The following is a 26,907-nucleotide window of genomic DNA, read 5'->3' on the forward strand; positions in this document are numbered from 1 at the left end:
TTAGGGCATGAACTCTTCTTTGATAGTCATTGGGGAAGAGGAGACCAGGTTGGTGGTGCTGCTGCAGATGCCGCCAATGGGACCCGGGGTGCCAACGGCCGGCGGGGTGGGAGTGGTGGTGCTTGTGGGTTGCGTCTGCTGCTGCATCTTCTTCTTGTTCACCTTCCTCTCCTTGGCTCTCCGGTTCTGGAACCAGATTTTCACCTGGGGAGACGAGACGAGAGAGACGGACAGGCATGTGAGGGGCCGGGGGAGAGAAACAGGGAAAGGAGAGAAGCAGGCAGGATGAAATATGGCAGTGAGCGAGGCCAGGGACAGAGGGGGAACGAGCATTTGGGAGGGAAAGAGCATGTGAGGTGATGGGGACGAGAGGGTTGGAGGGAGTCAGTGCAAGGAGTCAATTCTCTGCCGGGTTAGTTTTTCTGTCTTCACTATTGTTCCTCTGGCACACACAGGATGGAGAGACTTTCCGACAGGGGACACCAGGGGATAGGGTGACCATATTTCCCAAAGGACACCGTGCAGGGCTAGCCCTGAGCCCCTCCCCCCCGGCCCGGGGGGGGGGGGGGGCTGGCGTCGCCATTTCCCCCACACACACAGGCACATTCCTCCACACCCCACATTTTTGACAGAAGTCGACACTTGTCCCGTTTACTCTTGCCAACTGATCAAGCTTGGCAAGAGCAAACAGGACAAATGCCCACTTTTGCCAAAAGAGTCGGGACAGGGCTTAACAAAGGGATTGTCCCAGCCAAAACGGGACGTATGGTCACCCTAGGCAGGAAGGAACGAGGAGCCGTAGTGCGGGGCTTGGCGGGGAAGTCTTCGTTTTATGAGCCACGTCGCCGCTCTGAGCCTGTGCCCGAACACGAGCCTCCCGCCCCCTCAGAGCGCCCCTGATTCCTAACCTCGCTTCCCATCTCCTCCAAAGCTTTCTCATGTCCCCTACAGCGTTCCCGTCTCCCCTAGAGGGTGCTGACTCTGCTGTTTTATAGGATCAGCCTAAGAGTGGGCGGGTTTCAAGAGCTCTCCGCATTGGTTTAATTGCAATGGAGTGCAATGGAGTGCAAAGGAGTGCAACTCCTATGCACTCGGGAGTTTTACCGCTGACTTCAATGGGTGCAGTTAGGCCTAATGTCCGAGGCTGCCTGCATCAGCCCATCCCACGGGACAACGCAGGTGCCACGTCTCAGCTGCCGGGGATGGGATCGGCTGGAGGAGCCCTTAGCCACTGGCAGTGGTTGGATGGTTACCCATCATCCTCCCATTGACGGTAGCTGGTGGGGCGAGAGGGAGAATAACCCCAGCCCGGCCCAGCGCGTCGTGGCTAACGCAGCACTGACCTGCCGTTCGGTGAGCCCTAGCGTTGCCGCCAGCTCTGCTTTCCGCCGGATGGTGATGTAGCGGCTGTAGTGGAATTCCTTCTCCAGCTCCAGGCGCTGGTGGTCCGTATATACCACCCGGTACTTGTCTTTTGTTCTGGTCTTGCCTAATGGGAACAGCAGAGAGGACAATGTCCAGTGACTGGAGTGGGGACTCGGAGTGCCAGCTGGCAAGGGATGAGTGTGAGGACATTACCCCCAGGGACCTGCCAGCTAGCCACAATTCAATGCCATGGATCGCTTGGTAGCACTGCAGAGCCCTGGTACCCAGAGGGCAGCGGAGACATCAAGCCCTTTCGGAAGGGATGCGGAAATGCTCTGCCCAGCAATTGCCCAAGTCAGTCCACCAGGGAGGCCCACAGACTCCTACCCGTTGGCAAGCAGTCGCTGGAAGAAGAGAGCTGGCTGGGGCGGGGGCATCCAAGAGAGAGATGACACCGTAGACTGAGGAGGAGGCTGTGCGGTATCTAATTGCACCCAAGGAAGAGAAAGACACACGTTACGGCACCAGAGAGAGACAGAGTGCCAGAGTCAGGTGTTGGAAGGCAATGATGGACGCTGGCTAGGAAATGTAGAATGAACTGGTTTGAAATGAAACCTGAGAATGCAAAGGAAACCGGAGTCCCTTGGCCATAAAACTCCAAACCCAACCTATTGGAAGAAGGTCAGGTTTGATCGTTTTAAGATGCATGCGCTAGAAGCCAGGGAGGGAAAGTGTAGTGGAGTCTAGGGGATGGGGCAGTGGATTGGGAATCAGGAGACCCGCACTCTGTTCTTCTCTCTTCCTCTGACTTGCTGTGCGTCCTTGGGCAAGTCGTCGTTCCCCGCTCCAGGCCTCGGTTTCCCCTCCCACCCTTTGTCAGTCTTGTCTACAGAGATGGTAAGAGCTTCAGGGCCAGGGCTGTTTCTCGCTATGTGTCTGTACAGCGCCCTGCACAAGAGGGCCCTGCACTTGGTTGGGCCTCCAGGGAGTACTGCAACCTGCACAAGAAATAATAACAGGAAAAGAAGATACCAGCAGAGCTAAAGATTTTCCCCCGGGAATAACAGCAGGATTGCAGATGGGAACAGCAGCTATGCCACAGCAGTAGCCCCAATGAGTTTACTGTCAGCTGTTTGGGGCCAGTTCTAGGGGTGAGCAAGCAGGGTTGTTTCTGGGTGCCAACTTCCAGGTGCCAACTTCCAGGGGCAACATGTTCCTGTTTTTTTTCTTTTTCCCCCTTTCTCTGCTGCATTGGCTGACCTGGTTTTTCACTGTTGCTTGGCCAGCCGGAGTTGGTTTGTTTGATTTTCCCCCTCCACTGCTGAGGCGGGGGCGAAAACGTTTTCCACCCTGGCTGTCAAAATGGCTAGGGCCGCTCCTGCAGCTGCAGGCGAAGAAACCTAAGGGCCGAGCTCTGTTCCTAGATACCTACCCGAGACTTCTAGCAAGTGACCCCAGCAGGCAGTGCACCTAAGGAGGGAAGAAGGCCCTGAATTGCTCACCACGGCCCCTAAGTAATAGTGAAGCAAAGGGGCGGCTTATGGAATGTGCTATGAACACACGTGTGTCACTGCCATTGGGACAGGGCAGTACCACTTTTTCAAAGGGCAGCACCTAAGTTGTGTCTGCAAATGTGGGTTTTGTGCACAAAGCAGATGCAAGGGTATATTTTGAAGGTGCAGCTTAGCTGTCCACCTTCGACCAGCGTTTAGCGAGACAAAGCGTAGGGCAAGTTACTTGTTTGTTTGTTGAATGAGTTAAATATGTTCTTTGGGGATATTTGTTGTGAATCTCTGCATCTGTTCACTGAATAATTGTTCGCAAACATATTTTTCTGTTACTCCGTTGGGCCCATTGATTTCAATCAGGAGTTCAACAGGGCTCTTTGTAAGCAGCAGATTTGATTTGAGTGTGTTGATACATTTCACAAGTAACACTGGAAAGGAAAGTGAACTGTTCTTCAGATCCATCACATGGTAAGTTATGTGAAAGTTGATTTTCTTTAGAGATGGCTGCTAGGCGATAATAGAATGATGTATAAAATATCTAGAGCCTATATACTGTAATAGAAATGATGATGATGATGATTAATAATAAAAGACAAAGCAGAGATGGAGCCCCAAAACCCCCAAACTCCATAACTGGACCCCACACATTGCTTCACAGCCCCAGCCATAAGTAATTTAATTCCTCTGTATAACTATTTTCTCCTAAATGGAAAATTAAATGTAGAAGATGATACACAGGTCTCCTGCATTAGCTCATTCAGTGTGTGACATATATTTAGGGATAATATGCAAACTAAAAGATAAAGGTTTAATGAAAATATACCGTAAGAGAGAAGGCTCTGTCTTGGAGATCCTGTGGGATTTTGCAGAGTAAGACCTAACTCTAACCACACAACAGGATAATGGGATGTATGCGTCAAAGACCAGGGGTCGGTCATCCATTTTGCTAATCCACAAAGGTTTTGTCCGACAATTCTAGGGGTCCAAAATGTAGCATATTGGCTTTGTTAGCATTAAATACAAATGTCTGTTGAGCAATCCACATCGCTACCAAACAGAAGCCTAATTGCAGCAGAACATTCAGCTCCGCAATACCACGAGGTTGCCTGAAGACAAATGAGTCATGCACAACAGCGTCCTTGTGTACAGACAAGCAGTGACTCAGAAATACAGCAAATAAATACAACATAGGCCTTTGATGGTCCTGCCATCTCACTTATTACATTCCTGGATCAGTGGACATAGGTCCTTTCTTTCAAGACGTTTTAAAGAAGAACTGGATATACCCACATCAACAGGTTTACTAATAAGAATGTTGTGATTATCCCTACCAAATACCCAAGAGAGAGGGCAACAAACACAGCCATGAAAGTTTGTTTCATATCCAGAAATCAATAAATTCTGTTCCAGAATGGCAGGTGGGTCATGATGGTGTTTTCAACTGCATATTCAACATCCTCCTGCCTGGGAATCAGTCCATTTGTCTTCTTGGAAAACACAGGACAACAGATGTAGATGCCTGTCTTTTCCTAAACTTTTGCCAAAGAGACTGGAGCTGCACCAGGGAACAGTGGGTGCAAATCCAAAGCATCTTAATGAATTTCAATTGAGTTGCTCCGGATTTACATCAGTGTCACTGAAAACAGGGTTTGGCCGTGTGTTTTTTGACCTACAGAGGTTCTCCAGAGCTTGACACAGCAACAACTAAGAGATTTCCAAAATTCAAGAAGGCAATGGGCCAAAATCTGTTCAGTTGCACTGGTGTAAACCTGGAGTCACCCCACAAAAGTCCGTGGAGTTACACATATGTAAATCTGGAGTAATAGAGGGCAGGATTATGTTCAAGACAGCTCATGCTGCATGGTGACTGGTGGTGCCAAAGCATGGAAAGCCTTTTTCATTGAGAGGACAGAATATTGTCACCTCCCTCTTTTTTAATTTGGAAAAGCATGTGAGGGTATTAAATATAATATTAGAGTGTCAGTGTAATACTGTAGCAGTGAAAGGAACCATGAAGCCCTTCCAAACTAAGAAATGTCAGCAATAGATTACATACATCATCACAACCAGTCCCCCATGCCCACCCCACCCCACCCCACCCCCCATAAACAGCTACCAGTTACTTTGCTTGGATCAGTTTAACCAGGAGGACATCCTTATATGGAGGGCCCAGTTCTTAGGTTGCTTGACACCCCTGCATGGTACAAAGCAGCTGGAAACCTGCCCTTCTGAAGATTCCCTCTGTGCAGGGGGAATCTGTGAGTGCCATAAAGAAAGTTTAGTGCTCTCTAGCATCCCGTCCTGGGACAGGGGACCTGGCCAGGGGGAAAAGGGCATGAAAAGGGATGTGAGAAGCCCACTGGAATCTCTAAAGAGGGGAGTTATTTGCTTTAGTTTTGTTTGTCTTTATCCTTCTTTAAGAAAAAAAAATGTCCCTTTCTCCTGATACTGGAAGATTCTTGTATGGCTTGTTGACTCCATCTCTCCATGATGACGGCCATCAGTCACACTTGGTAAGACTGGCATAGTGAAAAGGAATGGGGGAGCTATGTATGATGCTGTGTATGCCGCTGCTGTGGAAAGTCCAGGCCTGGAGACCAAGATCCATTCCTACAGAGCAGGACAAGGTATCGGGATACAAAGCCTTTCACTTCAAGTTCTCTGGTTCACGTCTAGCCCAAGACAGGAATGTTGCCTTGCTCTAGAGCAGTGATCCTCACACCTCAGTGATTCAGGAGCCAAATTAGTGATCAACGTTACCCAAAAGAACCACAGTCGTGTGAATTCATTGTTTCATTTCCTAAAGTACTATCGCTTCACATGTAAGCAGTATGCCAGGGGAAGTGTTTAGTATAACATAGTAAAAGCATCCTGACTGGTTAATAACTGAGACTGGCTAATAATTAAATGACCCAGTGTTTTAATACCATGTACTGAAAACAGCTGCAGGAGACACGTTAAAAAGCCACTTGCAGCTTGGGACCCTCAGCCTGAGTATCACTGCTTGAGAGGCATGATAACATATTGTTATATTGTCAGACAATTCTAGGTGTCCAAAATGTTGCATAGCTCTCCTAGGTGAAATAAATGGTACCTGGTGGACAGGTATCAATGTCACCACAGGTTTCAGAGTAGCAGCCGTGTTAGTCTGTATTCGCAAAAAGAAAAGGAGGACTTGTGGCACCTTAGAGACTAACCAATTTATCTGAGCATGAGCTTTCATGAGCTACAGCTCACTTCATCAGATGCATCCGATGAAGTGAGCTGTAGCTCACGAAAGCTCATGCTCAAATAAATTGGTTAGTCTCTAAGGTGCCACAAGTCCTCCTTTTCTTTTGCGAATGTCACCACAAAGCATGGGCAGCGTGGTATTCTCATGGGCATGTCTACTCACCCCAGGAGGGGTTCCTCCAGGAGAGGACTGGGCCCCATTGGCGGGCAGTGGAGGAGAAGCTTGAATTGCTGCTTCGGTGCTGTTCCTGTTCCACCGAGAGACGGCTCAGCCTTCCTGGGCTGCCAGCCTGGAGCCTTTCCACAGCACTACTCAGGCCTGCTCTTCACATCCCTGTGCCCCGCTCACTGTACCCTGACTCTTTGGGGGCCTGGTCTTTGCCCAGACTGCAACACCATCTTTGGAGAGCTAGAAATACAAACATACAGCCTGCCTGGCTGCTAGTCGATTTACTATGCCCATCACCTGGTATCTGAACGCCAGTTTAAAAGATCAGCATCCATGGCTCATGTGGAAATGTCCTAGAGGCTCTGCTGTGGAACAGGCTGATTTGTCTTATTATTAATCCCAGCAACCAAAGAGGATTATTGACCAAAGGGAACTGAAGCAGGAGAATTAATGCAGCAAAGGAAGCAGCGGTGAAAACGGGGCAAGATTTGCACGCAGAGTGCAGGGACGACCCAACTGACTCAGTGAGCAAAATGCAAAGCCAGTGGCAAGGGACTGAAAAGGTTCCACTGTGAGTTGCTCATTTTGCATCAGTCTGGGAATTTCACGTGGCTCCGTGTCATAAAGGTTCCAAGACTGGCACTTGGCCTTTTCTGGCCATCAGTCAGCTCCTTGCGCACAGGAGGGTAGACCACAAAAGGAAGAAAGCAGAGGAGGAACAGGGCTCAGAGGAGGAGGCACACACTAAAAAGGAAGAAAGTGGGACCTTATGCCCATCACTGTGGTATCTGAGGGCCTTGCAGCCAATGCCTGGCCAGCAAACCCAGGCCGATAAAATATTAACTGGTCCCTCCCTCAAAACCTTCCCCTAAAATATGAGCAAGCCCATTTCTTAGGGTAAAAATATAGGAGTGCGTGTCAGGCTGTCCTTTTTTAATTTATGAGTAGCAGCCTGGGCATTGCCTGCTGTCGGCCTCACCCTCGGGATGGAAAGGCCAAATGGCAACGGAGAGGCTCTTCCTGGTAAGCGTGGGGCCGGGCGTTATTACACCACCTCACCTACCCGAGGCTTGGTGTTGATCGTACCAATGTTTGAGGGTGGGAGCAGGAAGCTAAGCCCCTCACCCCAGTCTGGTCTCCCTGTGCACTTGGAACGCTTTGCCCAGCAGGTTCCAGCCACCAAGTTGCCCCTTTCAGCCTCTCCGGCTTCCTTTGCCGCCCCATGGAGGGTTTGGGAGGGGAGGGCTCGAGGTCTCTGCAGAGTACACCAGAGAAGGAACCGCTGGAGTGGAAGACGCAACGCCCCCTTGCAGCCCTACCTAGCTGGATTTTCCCCTCATTCTGGGAGGCCTCAGCCGGCCGGGTGTGTCTCTTCTATACCTTCCCCATCTCAACGAGATGGGGATTTTTTTTAAAACGGTTTCTTTCATGGAAAGAGGAGAGGAAACAAGGGTGAGCGTCATCAGAGGGCAGCGGCTCTGTGGCGGCCTGGGGCTCGCCCTGGGCCAAGGCACAGGACCCCGGAGGGAAGAGTCCTCAGGAGAGATGTTGAGGGCAGGGTCACCCTGCTGAGTGATTGACGAGGGATCGGCCCACCGGCGATAAGAGCGGGAAAGGGCAGCCACCACAACAGGTGATGTCTGAGCGTCGGGGCAAAAAGCAGCTGCTTTTCTAATGAGTAACCAAGCCCAAGCCAGTTTACTTCCTGCTTCCAGTTTGCCACCAAGCCAAACGCAAGCGTGTAAGCGTGTGTCAACACATGCGTACGTGTGAACGCATGTGTGGACCCGGGGGATGTGCCTGCATATGGGCGCAAGTGCTGGGAGACAGCTGATCCTGCTGGGACGGGACCTGAGGACCCCCGGCCACAAAAGCAGTCGCTCACCTTTTCAAGCGGAAGCAGGATTTCCAACCCTGTACCACTCACCGGGGCTTTTGTGTCCTCTCTCTAGGCCTCCGGCTGAGGAGGCCATTGAAGTGCACGTACTCGGCAAACAGCTGGAGCATGTGCTCATGCATGCAGCCAGGGTTGCTCATCCCTATGTCAGTGTGTGTTCGGAGGTACACAGGCGTGGAGCATGGATTTGTATGAGCACCTATGTGGACAGAACAAGAGTGGGATTTCATATAGCACCTGTCCTCTAAATAATAATGTGCACATCTATGCAGCCTTGCCTTAGAGGAGCTCAAAGCAACTGACAAGCAGCAATTAAGTCTTCCAAGAACTCGGCGAGGTGGGCAAGAGCACAGCAAGTCTGTAACACGGCCAGGAATAGAACCCAAATCTCTTAGAACTGGGCGTTAGCCATGAAATCGCACGTAGCAGAAAAGACCTAATTTGATCATCCCTTTCATCCCTTGCCAGGAGAAGGGAAGCAAGGTAGTAAGACTGGCTCACGTCATATCTGCTCAGAAGAGAGCACCCAAGTTGGGCGCTGGGACGATTTTTATAGGGATTTTATACTGAAAGCCACTGAACAAAACTCTAAATGCTGCATGTGATGGAAACCGCGCACTTGGATGTTATTTTTACTTCAAGCCAGCACCTCCAGTTCCAGCGTCCTACCTCAATTCCTCGTCACAGCTAGCAAGACCGAACAGCTCGGTGACCACTTGAGAAATGTGTTTCAGTGTGAGAGTAAATAGGTGTAGTTGTGCAAAAGAGAGATTTTATGTTTGTGTGTGTAACACGTGCAAATATAGAGCGAGACAAACACAAGGTTAAGAAAAGGGGCCTTATTATATTATGGACCCACCATAGCAAATCCACGTTTACTGTTGTAAGACAATTTGCATTATAAATCTGATTTCCTCCCTCTAACTTCCACAGACTTAGGGCCTTTCCATCTGAAATTTGCATCTATATTCTCTGGCTCAGGGGGATTTTTGGCGAGGTTTTTTGCAGTTGTGAGGTGGATCGCACCGGCTGTGTATGCAACATGTGACTTCAAAAATTACTGATAAAAGTTTTGAGCTAGGAACTCTAAAAGTGTTGCAGTCACTAGATGCCAGAGAGAACTAGTGCACAGATGTGTATTAAACTGTGCCCGATGGATTATTGAAAAGCTATTAGCTAAGCAACAGGAAAATGGAACATCTTGGGGGCCATTGCTCCACATATTCTCTGCAACAGAGATAACTTCCATGCGGAATTCTGTGTCTCTCACAACTCCCACAGGCAGAGTATGTGGACAAAGTGATCCGAATTGCTCCAAGTCTCTAAAGTTACAAGCTGTGTAGGTGCTGCCTGAAATTCATTACCTGGTCAGGCACCCCTGGTCCTGAAATTTATAAATTCCGTTCATTAATTCTTAAGGGTCCTCTGCGTAGTTTATAAACTCTGCGGGGATTCTTGCAGAGTTAAATTTTGGAAGGACTCCTTCCAAGTTTATAAGCACTGCTGGGCTTACAAGCCCAATAATTTATAAACACAAGGAGTCATGAAGAAGTTGTAAACTCCACATGATCAATGAGGTGGAAACCAGGGCTTCTACTCATGCAAAGCATATGGAAGCTCCATGGGAATCTGACTTCTAACTCTCTTTGCCCTGACTATTGTTGTGTGGGCGGGGGGGACCATTGGGAAGAGAGGAAATAAGATTAAAAATAAATGTTTGAAAGTCAAAAATCAGATGGTGGGTGAATCCTGAACGTTCCATGAATTTTAGCAGGAATTATTATTCATCCAAAAGTCCCTGCGGGAAATTAGTCATTCACTGTTAGTTGCTGTTCACCAGATCTCATTAATTAATTCTCCTCTTTGTTTCAAATGTTTCAGTCACCTAATCAGGCAGATGAAACAATACCATGTGACTTGAGTGACCAGTCACTCACCACAAACATTATTATTAACCTTGTTTATTATGTTAGGGCCTAGCAGCCAACCAAGAGCGGGGCTCATTGTGCTAATACCACACAAACACAGAGTAGACAGGTCCTCCCATGTGGCACTTACAATCTAAACAAAGTAGCAAAGGTTGCACATTCAACCCAAAGACTGACGGTAATTCATCCCAACTAATGGTCAAATGCAAATACATCTGCTGAATTCTAAAGTGGCTTGTGGCAGATTTAGAGGCAGAAGAAAAGACCGAAATAGTACTCACAATGAATAATTCAACTCTCTTTAAATACAAATGCAGAGCTGCAAACTTAATGCTATCTTTACAGTGATTTTTGTCCATAACAGCAGCGCAGACTCTGCCGTCAAGCTCACCTCAGGGCCTGAGCCCAAACGTCTACACAGCTGGTTTCAGTGCGATAGAGCAAGGCTCACTGCCATGGGTTTTCAGACACAGTGTAGACGCACCCTCCGTGGTGGGGGTAGAAAGAGAGAGGGCTTCAACCAGGCATTTGTGGTGTCGAGCTCTTATTTGCAACAGAAAGCGACACGTCTGAGAGATGAATGATGTGCTCGCTCCGCTCAGTCGCATTGGAGTGAATTAAATCGTTGGTGGCTGGGACAGAAAGCCACTCATTATGCAAAATCCTTCGGCCACCAAAGATTTCACCTCAAGACAGCTTTGCTCTGTTTGGAAAGACCAGAGCTATAAAACTGGACCTTTATTTCCAGCAGTGAAGAGGGGAGACTTAATGTACGTACTCTAGTGATGCACATTATTAAAAATCAAATCACATCTCCAACTACCCTCATCCATGTCCCTCTTAAGGTGTGGCACACACCCCACCCCCGCCACACACACACACCTGAGTAGACAGCCCTTCCATACTGCGTAAGCTTCATTTAAACCCTTAGGGGCCAATCCAGTCCCCTCCGTCATGGCTGCAGAGGCTCCCCTGGCAGGGCATTGCTCCAGGGTGGGCCAGGAACACATAAAGGACGTGCTCCCCTAGCATGGTAGAGAGCCCAGCTCTGCATTGCCCACTGCACTGCAGGGCACTGTAGTGCGTGGGTGGGGCAGGGCAAAAGAAGGTTGGGAAGGAGCCGCACCAGAAGGCAAACGGCGCAGCCCTGCAGCTCTCTCCTCCTCCTCGTAAAGGGGTAACTTTACTGCCACTCACTGTGCTGCAGCCTCAGAGTCGCAACAGCAGCTGCAGAATGATTCTGCAGGCTAGGACTTCCTTCCCTGCTGAGCAACCCGCGTAGCTCCCCAGCCCCCGGCGCAGCATCTGGGCTCTGTGCCGCGTGACTACGTTTGGGCCCGAGGGCAGAGCTCCCGTGATCGTGCACAAGCCCGCTACACCGGGCCACACCAGCCTAAGTGTAAGACTCATTCACGCGTGATGCAAGCCTGCAAGGATCGTGCGTGGAGTGTGGATGCCCCCCCGCCCACGCTCCCCAAACATGGAATCTTAAATTAAAACACAACCCCCCGGGGCCCAATGCTATGTTTCATCCCCAGCTGTTTAAACTGACCGCACGGTGCTCCCGTTCTCCAGAGAAAAGTCCCGTGTAGGGGCAAGTGCTCCAGTGCCCCGGGCCCCTCAGGAGCCACAGCAGCAGGGAGGATGGGCTTTAATGAACAGCCCAGAAGCCACAACCAAGGTCTCCATGAGCACTTTCCACCCTGCCATTAATAAGTGGGCACATGTCAGCTAAGGAAGCTTACAGAGCCACCTGCAGTGTTGCCTACAGCCACCCTTCTCTTTGCCCCCCCGCCCTCCGACAAGGTCTGAGGGGAGCGCCAAGGCCCCCACACTGGGAGCTTGAGCCAACTGAGGTCTGAGGGATCACTCAGTGGTTTGAGCATTGGTCTGCTAAACCCAAGGTTGTGAGTTCAGTCCTTGAGGGGGCCATTTAGAGATCTGGGGCAAAAATTGGGGATTGGTCCTGTTTTGAGCAGGGGGTTGGACTAGATGATCTCCTGAGGTCCCTTCCATCCCTGATATTCTATGAGTCTTTTGGATAGCTCTCAGGCAGGCCCAGTTGCGTGCCATGGAACCTGGCCTCAGGTTCCTGAGAGTATCAGCATGAACTCGCTCCCTCTCCCTGACATCAGATTCTCGCTCACTACCTTTGCTTTCTAATTCCCCCCTATTCCTTATGAATGAAGCCTGCCTCTCCTGACAGCCTGGCCACGGGCCTCCTCAGGCCTGGAGCCCTTAACTGGCCGCTCAAATTTTTGAAAACGTTATCACTGCCGCTTGACAATCTGCAGCCAAGTCAGGCCGGCTTCTTTTTAATCTTTCTCTGTCCTATCACAATCATGGCAGGTGAATGACCGGCCGCAATGAGCCCTTCACGAGGCCAGTGGGAAGGATTTCAGCACCAGGATCAAGAAAGGGCCAATGTCTGTGTGGGGAGAGGGTATCATTATCTTTGTTAATATATAACTCTAATAGCCCTCACCTTAGCCACGATTAGATAAGGGAGCAGCTTTAATGTGCTGTGGAAACCAAAAGGGACTCACTTCTGAGCGTGTGCACGCAGAGACACACACCCACTCGCACACATGGGGAGGGGGACGGGGATGGTAGGTTGGGTCCAGATTCTGAGCTGCACCCAGCATCCACCTGCTGCACTGCCTTCTCACAGATAAGGCCTCGTGGACTCTGCCTGAGATCGCACTCGCTCTGAGACAAGGAAGGGAGCTCCGGCCTCAGCTCCAATGCACGGCATGTCCCATTATACCACATCTCATCAGAACGCACCTCTCTCACCATCTCCCAGCAGACTGGGATTGGCTGTGGCTGGGTTTAGGAGCTGGGTCTCCATCCATTCGCTGTGGCCCATGCAGCCCCAGACAAGGCGAGCTCTGTCGCTCCCTCCTAGCAGGGGAAGAAAGGGGAAATAAAAACTTCTTCCTGCTTCCTCTATTCTGTATCCTGGACTAGAGCAGCCTGCATGAGGCCAGCAGATAAATGAGGAAGTCAAAAGTCGCTGTTGGGGCTAGAAAGCAGAGTTTGGCCTTCAGTGAGGTCAAGGCGAATGGAACATCCCACTTGCTCATGCCCAGAGAGGCAGCAGTAGTCAAGCCTTTTTCCCCAGGACTGACCTCCTCTTCCTGCTTCAAGACAGAGTTCTCAATGAGGAGCCTATGAGACTAGGCACCCAAAAGAATACTTTGGCATTGAATTGATTGTGCAAAGAACAGAATGATTCAAGGCGTTAGGTCTAAACTCGAAGGAATGGGCAAATATAGGGATGTTCAGATTAGGGTGGTATTAGGAACTGGAGGCTCAGGAAATACTTGGGAATATTCTGATTTGGAATGGAAATAACTGCATTAAAGAGTGACGGGCAAGGGCATAAAGACAGAAACAGCATTGGAGGAGCAGGCAGAAGCAGAGGAGGGGTGAGACTTGTATTTATTTAACAGAGGTGGCTGTTTCCTTCAAGAGATAGTTACCAGAGATCCAGCCAGCCCTGGGTGAGGAGGGCACAGCTGATGCAGCAAATGGGAATGGCTAAGAGGTGGGCACCATTGTGTTGGCAGGTGGATAACAGGCATTCGGCATACACTGCAGCAGCAGGAGCAGCACAAATGCATGCAGAGAGGACAGGAGAACTGTACAATTTTATGATGGTGATGAACTCATGAGCACAGTGATAGAAACAGACACAGATTGGAGCAGGTTGTGTTGTGTCCCTATATAGTGGCTGCTCCACATAGAGGACAAGAGCCTACTACTGCTACCAGCTAGTGGAGTTACTCCTTTAGCTCAATTGGTAGAGGCTGGTGTTTCTGGTGCTGAAGGTTCAGGATTATATGCTCATTGACAGCCCCTGGTGGGGACCCTCTCACAGGGGAGAGCACAGTGTGGGGGCTGGGGTTGGCAGTTATTAAACCAAAGTAATTAACACTGGAAACTCCAACGAGGGAGAGTGACCTCGAGAAATGCCAGCTGGTGGATGTGGTCAGGAGCACAGAGCGCCGAGTCCAGCCGTTTATGCCTCAGCGTGTAGCACTGCTGATCAGCCCTGCGCATGTGGCTTCACTCATCCACAGTTAAAACTAAAACAAAGACTGTAGGTTTCCCTAAACCATATGAATAACGTAATAATAGACTGGCCTCCAGAGTCAAAAGTCAGAAACATCCAAAACTAAACAGGCAGAACCTGCAGCAAGCGAGCTTGAGCCAGGCCAGCTGTCTGAGAAGGGCACAACGCCCTGTGTTTGATGTGTGTGTAGTGTGGGGTGCCTGTGTCCACTTCTTGCTAACGCTGCCTTCTCTGCCCCTCACCCTGCACTAGCAATGAAGCCAGCAGCAGAGCCTGAGAGAGCGTGGCACTTCTGTCCATCCATCTGTCTGTCCCCATAAGGATCTTCTCTCTCTTTCTCATGTATCCCTTTCCATAACATCTAGCTGCCATTTTTGTTTTAATTTTTTTTATGATGAAAATCCGTACTTATCCAAATACACCATGGCACAAACGTTGACTAATTACACCTCTCACCACCCCTGTGAAGTAGCTAAGTACCTATTATCCTCCCTGTTTTATGGATGGGGAAACTTAGGCAGGGAGGCAAAGGGACTTGCCCAAAGCGACACTGCAAATCAGTGGCAGAGTCAGGACTGGATCTCAGAAACTACGGACTCCAAACCCTGTGCTGACTGCTCCTACCTGCACTTGCTCCAACATTAAATCAATGTCTCTTTTGTAGTTTGGAATAGGAGCAACCTACTGGTTTTTCTCCTCATCTCCTGCATGAAGCACAGAGAGGAAAGCAGCAGGCAAAACGACTCATCGGTGATGGCAAGATGGCTGCCACATCAGTTACATGACTGAGATTGCAGATCTAGACACTTATTGGTTCTCATGAGGTTTGAAGGCCTCCCACTGGACTCTAACCCTCTCAGGCAGTCAACCATTTTCCAACCCTTTCAGTGTGAATAGTCCTGAGGTTCATGCTCGTCGGCCAGTGTATGATTACAGCGGCCCCTCCCTAACATACATCCCTTCCGGCAGCACCCAAAGCAACAAGAAGAAGCCAAATATACAATACACCACTGTCAACCATTGCACATCTTCCTAAGAAAACCACAGAGAAGAAATATAGAAGTAATTAGCTGCAGGGGCAGTTATTCTATTCTCTACTGTTGCAGCATTATCCTGGCTCCTAAGAAGCTTCTGCAGCGTTTCGGTCTCACAAGACCGACAATCCTTGCACTGCAACACTGTGGGGTTTGTAATACTGAGCCTGCACCCCTCACAACTCGCTCCAGCCTCTTCCACCAGGCCCACAAATCCTCAGAGTATATACCCATAGGGTCTATCACTATTATTTTACCCCATAACTCTTGGTAAATCCCACCAGGGTCCGTGAGAGCCACAGTCCCTTACAATATCATCCAGCAGGATTGCCCACATGTAACTATGAATCCAGTACCTTAAGGGTATTTCCATGGGTTGGCTGAGAGAGAAGAGGAATGTGCCAGTAAAGAGATGGTTTCCTATTAAAGTCTCTAAACTATCCATGCAGGTGTGGGGTGGGTATTTTATTATTGAGATGGTAGGGGGCTTGATAGCTCAAGGGGCTGATAACGGGACATGGAGAATTTCGCCCCTCAGCCAGTTATTCCGGCCTGGGTCAGGTCAATAGCCAACCACAAGCTGTTACCAACTGAAGGCTGCTCAGTAACCTTATGTGAAATGTTTGACGGTCCCAGTTCAGTTCTCACTGCAAAAGGGCTCCCATCACCGATAGAAATAATGGTAATTGCCTCCTAGTTCACAGTGTCACCAAAGAGGCCAAGAACTAAGCAGGAGGGCCTGGGACCCGAGCTACACATCCTTATGGAAGCACAATAATCATAACGCTTTGCACTGATACAGCGCTTCCCCTCAGAAGAATGCCACACACTTTCGGCACATTATCTATTTTGCTAATGAGGTTGCATGGGGAAGCTGTTACCCATGGAGCTAAGTGTTCCCTGGCTAAGGAGCGGCCATCAGTCCTCAGGACCGTCAAACCAGCACATTCCACCATCACTAAACCCACTTTGTCTGAAGGAAAAGAAAGGTTGAGACAACAGCCTCCGTCTGAGAACCTGTGAGCCCTGGTAGCACCTGCCTTCCCTATTCTACCCATGCTCCTTTGTCGCCCTTGTATTTCATTGACTTCAGGCAGGAGCTCACAGTAGCTCCTATGGGGTGGGGGAGCCAAACGCACGATGGTTGAAGGACACTGTCCTGGCTGTGAATCAACAGGCCTGGTTTTCACAAGCCCTCTCCTACCCCTTTCTCAGCCCCTCACCACAGGAAGTAGAGTAGCAAAAATATAGACAGTGGATGAAACACTAGGGGTGTAATCTCGCTTTCAGAGGGGAAGGGGATGTCAGGTCATAGATGTGGCCAACAGCCTGTGTAGGAATCCTAAGAAAGCCCCTCCAAGTGTCCAGCAGCCAACATTGTACGTGTTCCAGCAGAACTTTCACGTCCGCTGAGTGGGAAAATTCCAACGTCCCATGTGGGAGTTTTCATTGCAAACAAACTTTTGTTTCATATGCACAAGTATTACTCCTGGGGAATTCTGTGCCACTGTGCAGAATTTCCTTTTCCCCACAGAAATGCACTGCCGCCACTATGGGCTGCCAGACCTGGCAGAGCCCAGCTTGCACGCCGAAGACACTGCTGGCGGGAGGGAGTGGGAGCTAGCTGGTTCCTGGTAGCTGCAGTTCCCAGCCTGCACATGGGAAACTCCGTGCAAGCCTGGGACTGAGCATCAGGCTGTTTCTCCCTCTGGATCCCTGGGCTCTGAGGAGGGGGAGGGAGGCGGGTGTCTGGGCTGGGGGCGGGGGAGCTGTGGCTGGGCTCTGGGGTTGAGAGGTGCAGGTGTATTGGCTGGGGGGGACCTGCAGCTGGGCTCTGGGGGGAGGGTGTCTGGCCCCCTGGCTGGGCTCTGGGGGGGTCAGGGAGCAGAGAAACAGTAACTGGATTATCATAGGGGTTTCTTTAACTCTACTCCAGGGGGAATTTTTGTGTGTGTCTCTATTGTTACAGAAATGCTTGCTAACAGGTATTATGAAACAAATTACCAAAATAATTGAAACTGGCGTGATTATGTAGTTTGTTATTTTGACAAATAAAATTTCCAGAATTTTGCAGAATTTTTGTTTTTTTGGTGCAGAATGCTCCCAGGAGTAAAGCACAGTGTTCATCTAGTCAGGGAACAGAAATAATGCCATGTGACTCATCTTATCGGACCAATCACAATTAACCGCTACATCTCCAGTGCAAACTATTCACAGAAGACTGGCTGCAGTCAACTATTATTTACAGAATTGTAGTTGATTTGAGGGCTTTTGTCTGAATGGGGGAAAAAGTGCTTCCAGAAATATGAATTATTTCCCCAGTTTTGTGCCTATCGGAAAGTGGTTGTCAAAGGCTCCACAGTGCTCCAAAGCTAGGCTTAGTTACAAGTTAAATAGAGAAAAACCCAGTCCCTCCTGGATCTCACCATAACATTAGAGGCATCTCACAGCAGTGAGGAAGGATCAAGAACCTGTGAGAATTGCAAACCAAAGCAAGGATTTCTTAATACAACCCACAATGAAATTCAGGACCCAGCCTAGGAGATGGTAGAACAACTACAGTTTTCTATGTCACCCATCCCTAATCATCATCACCCCCCCCTATTTAATGGAAAATGCACTGAAAACGGTGCTCTCTCTGAACCATAGGTGGATTAACTGTTAGGACGACATCACACGCAGACCTAGGGCATGTATTTCACGCAGACTCGTCTCTCCCCTTCCAATTCCTCAGAATTCAGCACTGATTTTGGCACCTGGCTGATTCTTTTTATTGCTCGCCCGGCTTTTCGTTAGTACACTGCTAAACCTCCCATCAACCGTACCTGCTGTGTAATGTCATATGTGGGAAGGTAGAGCTGAGGCAACAAACAGATCAGCTGGAGGGTGGGTGTATTGCGTACCAATTTCACATGGTTCGCCACACCCTGGCTAATGAAGCATGGGCCTACAGCCCCAGCCTACCGTAATTCAGCACCTTTTAGGATTTTGCCTGCTGTGTCAGAAGGAGCAGTGCCTTCCTACAAAGCAGCTGCAGACAGTCCCTGAAAAAAGAAAAGGAGGACTTGTGGCACCTTAGAGACTAACCAATTTATTAGAGCATGAGCTTTCGTGAGCTACAGCTCACTTCATCGGATGCACTGAATGCTTATGCTCAAATAAATTGGTTAGTCTCTAAGGTGCCACAAGTACGCCTTTTCTTTTTGCGGATACAGACTAACACGGCTGCTACTCTGAAAACAGTCCCTGAAGATACTACAAAAAGAACAGGCGTACTTGTGGCACCTTAGAGACTAACATATTTATTAGAGCACAAGCTTCCATGAGTTCTTTTTGCAGATACAGACTAACACGGCTGCTACTCTGAAACCTGAAGATACTAGCCCATCTTTACAGCATTTTCTACTCTTTTCTCAACTGCTTTTCAGCTCCCAGCCTCTGCGCCACAGTCAAACTGTCCAGAGCGGGCCTGATTCTCCTTGCGCTTATAAATCAGGAGCAACTCCACTGAAGTTCATGGAGTGACCCCAGTGTAAATCTGGTGTGAGAACAGAATCGGGCTCCCTTATCACCATGAAAGCACGGTGTTGACAGAGCAGGAAGGTGGGCATCCTTGAAGGTTCCCCGTAAGAAACCTCCTCCGTTGGCCAGAGGTTTTAAGTGTCCCTTCACTAATCTCAGGGTATTATCTGGCCTGGCCTGTCACGTAGGTATCTTTAATGTTCAAGGGAAGCCCTTTTTTGTTCAAGGAAAGTCAATTCTAAGAAAGTTTGAAAACTCTGTACCTTGGACAGGCGACTAGCTGCTCAACAAATCCCTGGGTTAATAATTTAAGGGTGGCGGGGGTGGTTTGGGTGTGTACGTGCATGTGTGTGGGTATATAGTGTGTGTGGAGGGTGGGGGGTTAATTGTGTTAAGGACTTTAACAATGGAGCATCATTTACTGAAAACGCCCCCCACACACACACAGTTTAGCAGGCTGAATGAAATATACTGACCTCCTCGGATGAGACAATCCCCCTATTCACGAAGACATTGGGAATGGCTGCAAACGTTCCATCCCTGAGACTTCCTGCAGCAGAATTTCCAGAGCAAAACTTGCCACAACATCTCAGTAATTAGATTTTCTCCTCTCAGGATTTTGGGGTTAATACCAGAGCTGAGCAAATAGCGTGGGGAAAGTTCTGAGAATACTTGTTTGAATTCTAGACACATTTTGATTTGACCGCACTTGCAGCAAGTTTAACATTTGCTTCCCACCAGCATTCAAGCGCTCAAACGTCACTGACATGAATGTTTGCAAAAAGCAGACTTTTTCCACTCATGGATGCACCAAAAAGTGAAGTTTTAATTGTACAATCAGCTGCAACATTTGAAATTCACACCATGTTCATGAGTTACACAAATCCTAGAATACAATCCATACCATGCGCTTTATGTAACTCACCAGCACCGCGTGAATTTCAAAGTTCAGATCTGAAACATTTTCAGCAAGCCCTTCCAGCTATTTCCAGAGTGAGGTGAAATTCACAAGGAGGTTTGCAAATAACTGTGAACCATGAGCAAGCACGAGACTTTCACACTCTGCTTGTGAACATTTTATGAGCAGAAAAAAGAGGTGACGTTAGACAAATAATTTGTTAGGAATTATGTGTTCAATTCTATTGAATGCTTGGTTTCTTAACCAATTTCCCAACAACCCTTTCCCTGAAGTCTCTCAATTCTCTTGCATGGTACAGACAGCTGGGACCTCCCCCAAATAGTTTGATAGTTCAATTGGAGGAGAGCATGTAAATATTTAGCGATAACTATATAAAATGTTCCCTTATTTAAGGCCTGTCCAAAGCTCATCGAATGACTCAACTAGAGACTTTTCGTGGGGTCCCCTGGGCTTTGGATCTCTCTATAGGATTTGCACCCCTTTCTCCCATATAAAGTTTGATGTTATTACAGTATCTTATTACCTAGGAAAAACTCTTTCCCAACGGCTTTCAGGCTAGAGACTAGTAGCTGTTTATTCAAGGAGTGATAGAGAGGAAGGTGTAATTTATAACCTTCTGAAATATTATGATTTATAGCACTCATAATTAAACAGTTGATATTTATAGTAAAAACGCTGTGGTATCAATTTCCTATTTCTTTTGCAGCAAGGTGGGTAGTTAATCAATCCAGGCTGATTAATGCCCAGTTTATTGATTGCAATAAAACAGTTCATTTAAGCATTTCTCCCTTACCTGTGCCAAACCTGCCTCTAGGCTGATTACTTTTTGTCTTAATAAAGAAAGTTTCTGAAGCATTTGCCTGTTTTAAAAAAGAATGGCCCAGGAAAGCCCTCAATATTTTATTTCCATTAGGTATGAAGGACCTGATTCTGCAAACGCTCTGCATACACAAATCCCACTGAAGACCGGGGTATATAAACAACATCTAATTGGTGCTAACTGATACTAGTCAATGGGAGTTTTGCTATTGATTTTGGTGAGGATTTCACCCAAGATCTCCCTGCAGGATGAAACTGCAGATTCTTACTAAGAACCCTGCTGTCCTACTCAGGCAAAAAATCCCACGTGTGGAATGTTTGTGCATGGAGGAGAGGGACAGAAATTCTAAGCCAATTTTCGAACAAAATGAACTGGTACTACTGGATATTGTCTGATTCGGCAGCTCTTTCCTGGGGAAATGCCCATGGACTTTGCTGGGAATTTATCTTGAGTGAGGCCTGCAGGACTGACTTCCCGAGGTAAGGACTGCAAGAATGGGCTTGTCATTAGAAGCCAACGATGCACTGGGCAGACGCAGAACTTGTTTTACACCCTCCTGATTTTAGACATTGGCTGGGGAGGGGAATTTCCTAATATGCATTGAAGGAGACAATGGCTACTTTATTTGGCCTTTGGTGTGTATTTAATCTAAGAGATACGAACTGAGCACCTCACGATATTTTTCACAATTCAATCAATCCAATTGTCATTTAACTCAATCAGAGGCGCTTTCAAGCCCCCATTTTATCTTAATTCCACTCCTGGGTGTAAAATTATTAAACAAGGTTCACCCAGAGAAGATGTTTGTTGGTTTCTTTCTCCCTTTATCAATTGTTTCAAACTTCTGCCCCTCCCAAGTTTCTTCTCCAAGGGCTGACCTGAGAGCCCAAAACTACCCCGTGCAGCTGGCTCTTCTTTTGATAATAGTGGATCATGGAGTTTTGATCATTCCAGGATCTCACTGAGCACTAATCAGAACGGGAATAAATTCCTGCCCTGGTACCGGGGGCTCTGGAGTCATCCACCCAGATAGTAATATCATGATTCACTCATCACATGTCCTCTCCAAGGCCTCAATTCTGCTATTTGCTGAATGTGCCTATGCAGAGCCCAGTGGGAAGGCAACAAGCTGCAAAACTGGGCACAGTATACGACAAAGAATTCACATGTGCTCTGCTCTAGTCAATTAATAGTATACATACAACTAATTCAATTAGGATTCCTATTGTGTAATCAATTATTGTTGTTAGAGTGCCTTTAATCTCAAAGTGTTTCTCAAGCTATGTACTTAGAGCACCACTGAAATGCGACCACCTCTGGGGCAGAAATGCACAAGCAACTCTTGCACAGTACAACAGTACTGAGGGGATGGGGTATTTTCAGCCAAAGATATCTGGGCAAATGCCATTGCCCCTGAGAAATGCCAACAGATCTTTAGTGTCCACATAGAGCAGAGAGGGTCTCATATGAGAACACCGCACCCGCCATCTTACCCCATGTTGAGACCCTCCTCTCCCAAGCCAGTCACTTGGGAGAAAGAGTTCCCATTCCTATATCCTGAGCTACTGCTTCATCCAACTCATGACAGCTGCACCCATCCTGCTGTAAGAGGGAGAGGGCATCTGACCTAGTCGACATGTAGGTTTTGTATCCATATAACTATTGCAGTTAGGAGTGTGACTTTTTACTGAAATAATGACACTGGAGTGCGATTACACTGGTGCATCCCAAGTGTGGATGCAGTTATACCAGTATAAAGATGCCTTGTAGCAGTAGAGTTTATTCCCCTTCCGGTATGGGACTAGCTGTACCAGTATAAGCCCTTTTATACCAGCATAACTGCATCCACACTAGGTGGCTGGTACTGCTGTAATTATGTTGCTACAGTTGAAGCCATACAATTTTTGTGTGACGACAGCAGCAAGAGATGGCTACACAGCTCAGCAACGGGACCTTCTTGGCAGATGAGAACCCCCCATGGCCATATCTGTCCGCTTCTCATTCCAGCAGAGACTGAGGCTATCCCTCATGACAGCCCTTTTCCCCTTGGACTCAGGTCTCCTGCATGGCAGTGCAGAGCTCTCTCTCTACCCGCTAGATCATTACCCTATCCAAGCCATTCAAACATGTTGGAGGGGGTTGTTGTCAAAACTTTGAAAAGCTGCATAAAATAGGAAGTGCAATATTTAGATCACAGCCAAAGTGAGACACGGAGCATGTCTCATTTTGGCTTCTATTTTATTTAAGTTCTGATACCACCCCCACCCCCATGGCATCTGGATAGATGGATGAAAAAGATCTTCAGTGCTGGTGGATCACATTCTAGTAGGGACATATTTCCAAGCTGAGGGGCTGGTAAACCCACTCAGATTCATTTGATTTGTAAAAATTCCCTTTTCAAAAGGACACCTCCAAAACTCTCTTGACCATGAAGCGTTAGGTACCTGAATTTTAACTCGGAACAATTGCGTGGCAGTTAGCAGGAATTCCTGGGTGCTGATCAATGGCCCGACTGGACATTATTGGCCTGATTTTCAAATGTGATCCCCAGCAGCTCTCACAGAGATGGATAATTGCAGCTGAGTGCTGGGCAGTTTTGAAAATAAGGGTGTGCACCGATTTCCCAAAGCAACTTTTGAATCAGAAACTTCCCTTGCTAAGGTATTTATTCTGTGTACTGTATGCTCCCAGATATGGTCAAATTGGTGCAGATTATATGATTAGTGTGTAAATGAAGATTTTTAATATTACCAAGACCCAGTACTAGTGGGGGGGCATCCTAAAAATCTGTACTCAGATACGTAGAATTTATACACAGCTTGATCTTTCTCCCACTGCAATCAACGGCAAGATTCCTACCGATTTCAATAGAGCAGGATCAAGCCGCAAGCTGTCTGTTCTGGCCCAGATCTGTACAGCCCTGCAACTCCACAGATATCCACTTTAAATCCAGATGCAGATATCTGTGGACCATTTTTGTGGCTCATGGATCAGATGTGGATACAAATTCAGATCGGCCCCTTTTGCTAAGGTTGAGTAGTACCTTACTGAGCTACAAGCCCCAGGAGAATTTGAAAGCCTACAATGCTTCTGGGCTGTATTACTACTTGAAGAGTAAGTAAGACAGTACTCAGTCTAGTAAGGTTCCTGGATTTAACCTTCCACTGTCATCTTGCTCAACTCTGAACCAAATCCAGACCAATCATGGTAGATGCAGACATGGAAAATCAGGGATTCCCCAGCCTGGGAGTGTGACTCCCCAAGACAGACCATCCACCATATCACCACCTACTGCCCAATTTATAAATATGAAGGAGGCATTACTGCAATAAATTCTGCTGCCCCTGATGTAGCCATATGGCTTGATCAACTTCAGGGGAAATTGTAGATGCTGCTCTACACCAGCCATAGGAAAGAAGACGTAAGGAAGACAGAACTGGACCCTTTGTAAGGGCAATTTAAGTGATGGGCTGGTCTACATGGGGAAATTTACCACTTCTGGTCCGCAGCTCACTCTGGGCAGAACACTGGCGCATGTGAAGCCAATGCCAGTAGGATCTGCTCCTCTGATACATATATTTTTTAATAGGAGTCCACTTTGAGTTTGATATTGCTGGGGCTTTGGGGTCCTCACACCTGATACCCCCATCTGAGGGGCAGTGATATGTAGCTGGTAGCCTTCCGGGTCAAATCTGGCTCTCCCCATGTCCCCTGAAGCCGCCCACCTAACTCCAGTGGGGCTCTGGGAACTAGGGAGGATCTAGGCAGCAGGATTTGACCCAAAGGCAGAGCGGGGAAGGGAGCAGAGCCCAAGCTGGGCTGGAGATGTGGGGCAGCCAGCCATGGGTCCAAGCCACTCACAGCCAGCCCCTTTCCAGCCTGGATTTCCCAGTCGTGCCAGAGCCCTGCCGGGTTGGCGACGGCAGTGGGAGAAGGCCCCTGTGCCGCAGGCTGGGGAGGTCGGCCAGCAGGAGCTGGTTGGGCCAGTCCCCTTCGCAGCCTAGGGCCGGGTCGGGGGCATTGGCCAGGCCTTGGCCGCCCCGGCAGTGGGAGCGGGGAGATGTCTCTGGGGCGAGGCCCTGCCCCGCACCGACCTCCCGGCTCGGCTCGGAACATCAAAGAGCAGAGCAGGGGCGACAAAGGCCGAGGACAATGGGGCTGCTGGGCGCCCCGCGCCTTCCTGCAACCCGGAGTCACTCCGGATCTGCATGACAAAGGGCAGCGCTTGTAAATTTGGGCTGCCCCCACTTCCAGCCCCCCTGCCTTAAACAACCGCGCTGCCTTTGAACTGGGCAGCCGGGCGGCCGCGGAGCGTGTTCATTTGGGTTGGCCTGGGGAGAGACTTCCACCTCCTCCCCCCCCGCCGGCCCCCCGCCTCCGGAGGGGTCAGGAGTTCAGCTGCGGCCCGGAGCCTGCGGGAGAGGCAGCGAGGTGCAGCCTCGAACCACGAGCGGCGGGGCCCGGGGCGCGGCGCCACACTGCGCCGGGGGGCAAGGGGCCGGGGAGAGCAAGCCTGGAAGGGGGAGCTGGACACACACACACACACACACAACCCTGCACACCTCACACAAACCTCCTCTCTCACACAAGAGCCCACACAACCCCTACACACACCGCTCTCTCACACACAACCCCCCCCCCCGCACCTCCCACACCCCAACTCCCCTATACACCCCCCCTTTCTCACAGACACACTCACACAACCCCCCTCTCCAGCCCCCACCTCACCCACACACAGCGCGGGGGGCAGGGGGACGGGGGCGCTCTCTAAAATCAGTGTAGGTCACTCCAGTGACTTGTGCAGGGTCTGTCCGGGATCTCCTCCAGAAAGGGTCTGAACGATCAGAAACTCTCTTCCCTCCTGCCACTTCCCTTGGGGACGTGTGCTCCCAGCTCTCCGGCCCCAGCCCTGATCCAGTGGGGCTTGGGAGAGGCCCCCAGTCTGCCCTTAGAAGCCTGTTGCTCCGAGGGATAAGCTCTGGGCATTTCTTAACTACACCAGAAATGGCAAAACTAGAAGCCACTGGGCCGCCTGAGATCGAAGCTCGCCCGTTCATAATGCCTGGCTCCCAATAACAGAGGACAGGAGGGGATATAGGCTGTCTGGGTCTGATCCTGCATCAGCGGCACACCCCGCACTGGGGGGGATTGGGGCCCTCAGGGGAGAGCGTCCCAGGCTGGGAAAAGCCAGCCTAGCACCAGCGTCTCCTTGCCGGTTTGAGGAGAAACGGGTAAAACACCCAGGCCCTGGAAAATTGGGCCCTGAATCGGCCCCTCTCCGAGGACCATTGGGCTTTGGATCTGGTCTTGGGTGTTTAACAGAATGGCGTGACCCGAATTTGGAGCTAAACTCTTTGGATTCCAGTCCAGGCGGACTCCAGGCAGGGCCGGGGGTTGAAGAGAGAGGTCTTTGCAATAGGAAAGGAGGACTTGTGGCATCTTAGAGACTAACCAATTTATCTGAGCGTGAGCTTTCGTGAGCTACAGCTCGCTTCATCAGATACATCGGATGCAATAGGTTTCCCCGCAGCTGCCGCACCGGGGATGGCGATATTGCCCCGTGGGGACTATCATTACCACAAAGCAAGAACAAAGCACTTTTATGCAGCTCTACTGGGCAGGGGGAAATGCACTTCGACTCAGGGCCCGTACGGGCCAGCTCTGGGGACACGCTTGTGAAAGGACCCCCAGGAACCTGAGGCATCGCAAGCAAAGTCCCCGAGATTGTAATTATCCCCCGAAGTTCAGATGGACGAAACCGCCGATATAAACTGCGTGTAAATATTAATTCACAAGCCCTGCGCTCTCCGAAATACCCTGGCACGTTACGGTGTCATTGACCAGAGCTCTCTAGGGTAACGGGCATTTGAAAACTCAGCTTCCCCCAGGCCGAATGCTGCCCTCCCTTCCTGGCATTGTTGGGGTGCAGGATTGCGCCCCAGCTACGACCTACGCAAAGACAACCCCGAGAGGCCGGGGGCGGGGGGGGTCCTTACCACTGCTGCTGCTGGTTGGGACGCTGCGCCTCATCCACTCATAGGGGGTGCGCCTTTGCGCATTGGGGGAGAGCTGGGCCACCGAGCTGTTGATGGCTGGAGGTAGGAGTCCAGAGCCTGGCGGCTGAATTGGGTTAAAATCAGGGGGGCTGAATCCGAGCTGCCCCGGGTTAGCGACGGAAGAAGCGGCTCCAGGCCCGTAGGAATGCCAGTCCTCCTTGGTGGGTGTGTATGGCGACCCCCAGGCGCCCGCAGGCTGCCCATGGTGCGGGTCACTGTTAATCCCTGGCACGTGATGGTAGCTGGCAAAATCCGAGTATTGAGGGGGCGCAGGCACGTAGTTCTGGGGGCTGAGGTTCAGGCTGGGGTGCCTGACCGGGGCAGGGTACATGTTAGTGTCCTTATCCAAAAGATAGCCCACATACATCATCCCCGGCTGG

General features: G+C 49.5%; 1 protein-coding gene across 1 annotated transcript; it reads right to left on the reverse strand.

Moving 5' to 3' along the window:
• Positions 1-26,894, reverse strand: CDX1 (caudal type homeobox 1). Its single transcript, XM_077824797.1, has 4 exons — positions 26,490-26,894; positions 4,958-4,985; positions 1,344-1,489; positions 1-204 (listed from the first exon to the last, which is right to left on the reverse strand). Exons 1-4 carry the CDS (start codon positions 26,892-26,894, stop codon positions 1-3), a joined length of 783 nt encoding a protein of 260 aa, XP_077680923.1.
• Positions 26,895-26,907: the final 13 nt, after the last annotated feature.

The sequence above is a fragment of the Eretmochelys imbricata genome, chromosome 8 (assembly GCF_965152235.1).
Source record: "Eretmochelys imbricata isolate rEreImb1 chromosome 8, rEreImb1.hap1, whole genome shotgun sequence".
Classification (NCBI taxonomy): Eukaryota; Metazoa; Chordata; order Testudines; family Cheloniidae; genus Eretmochelys; species Eretmochelys imbricata.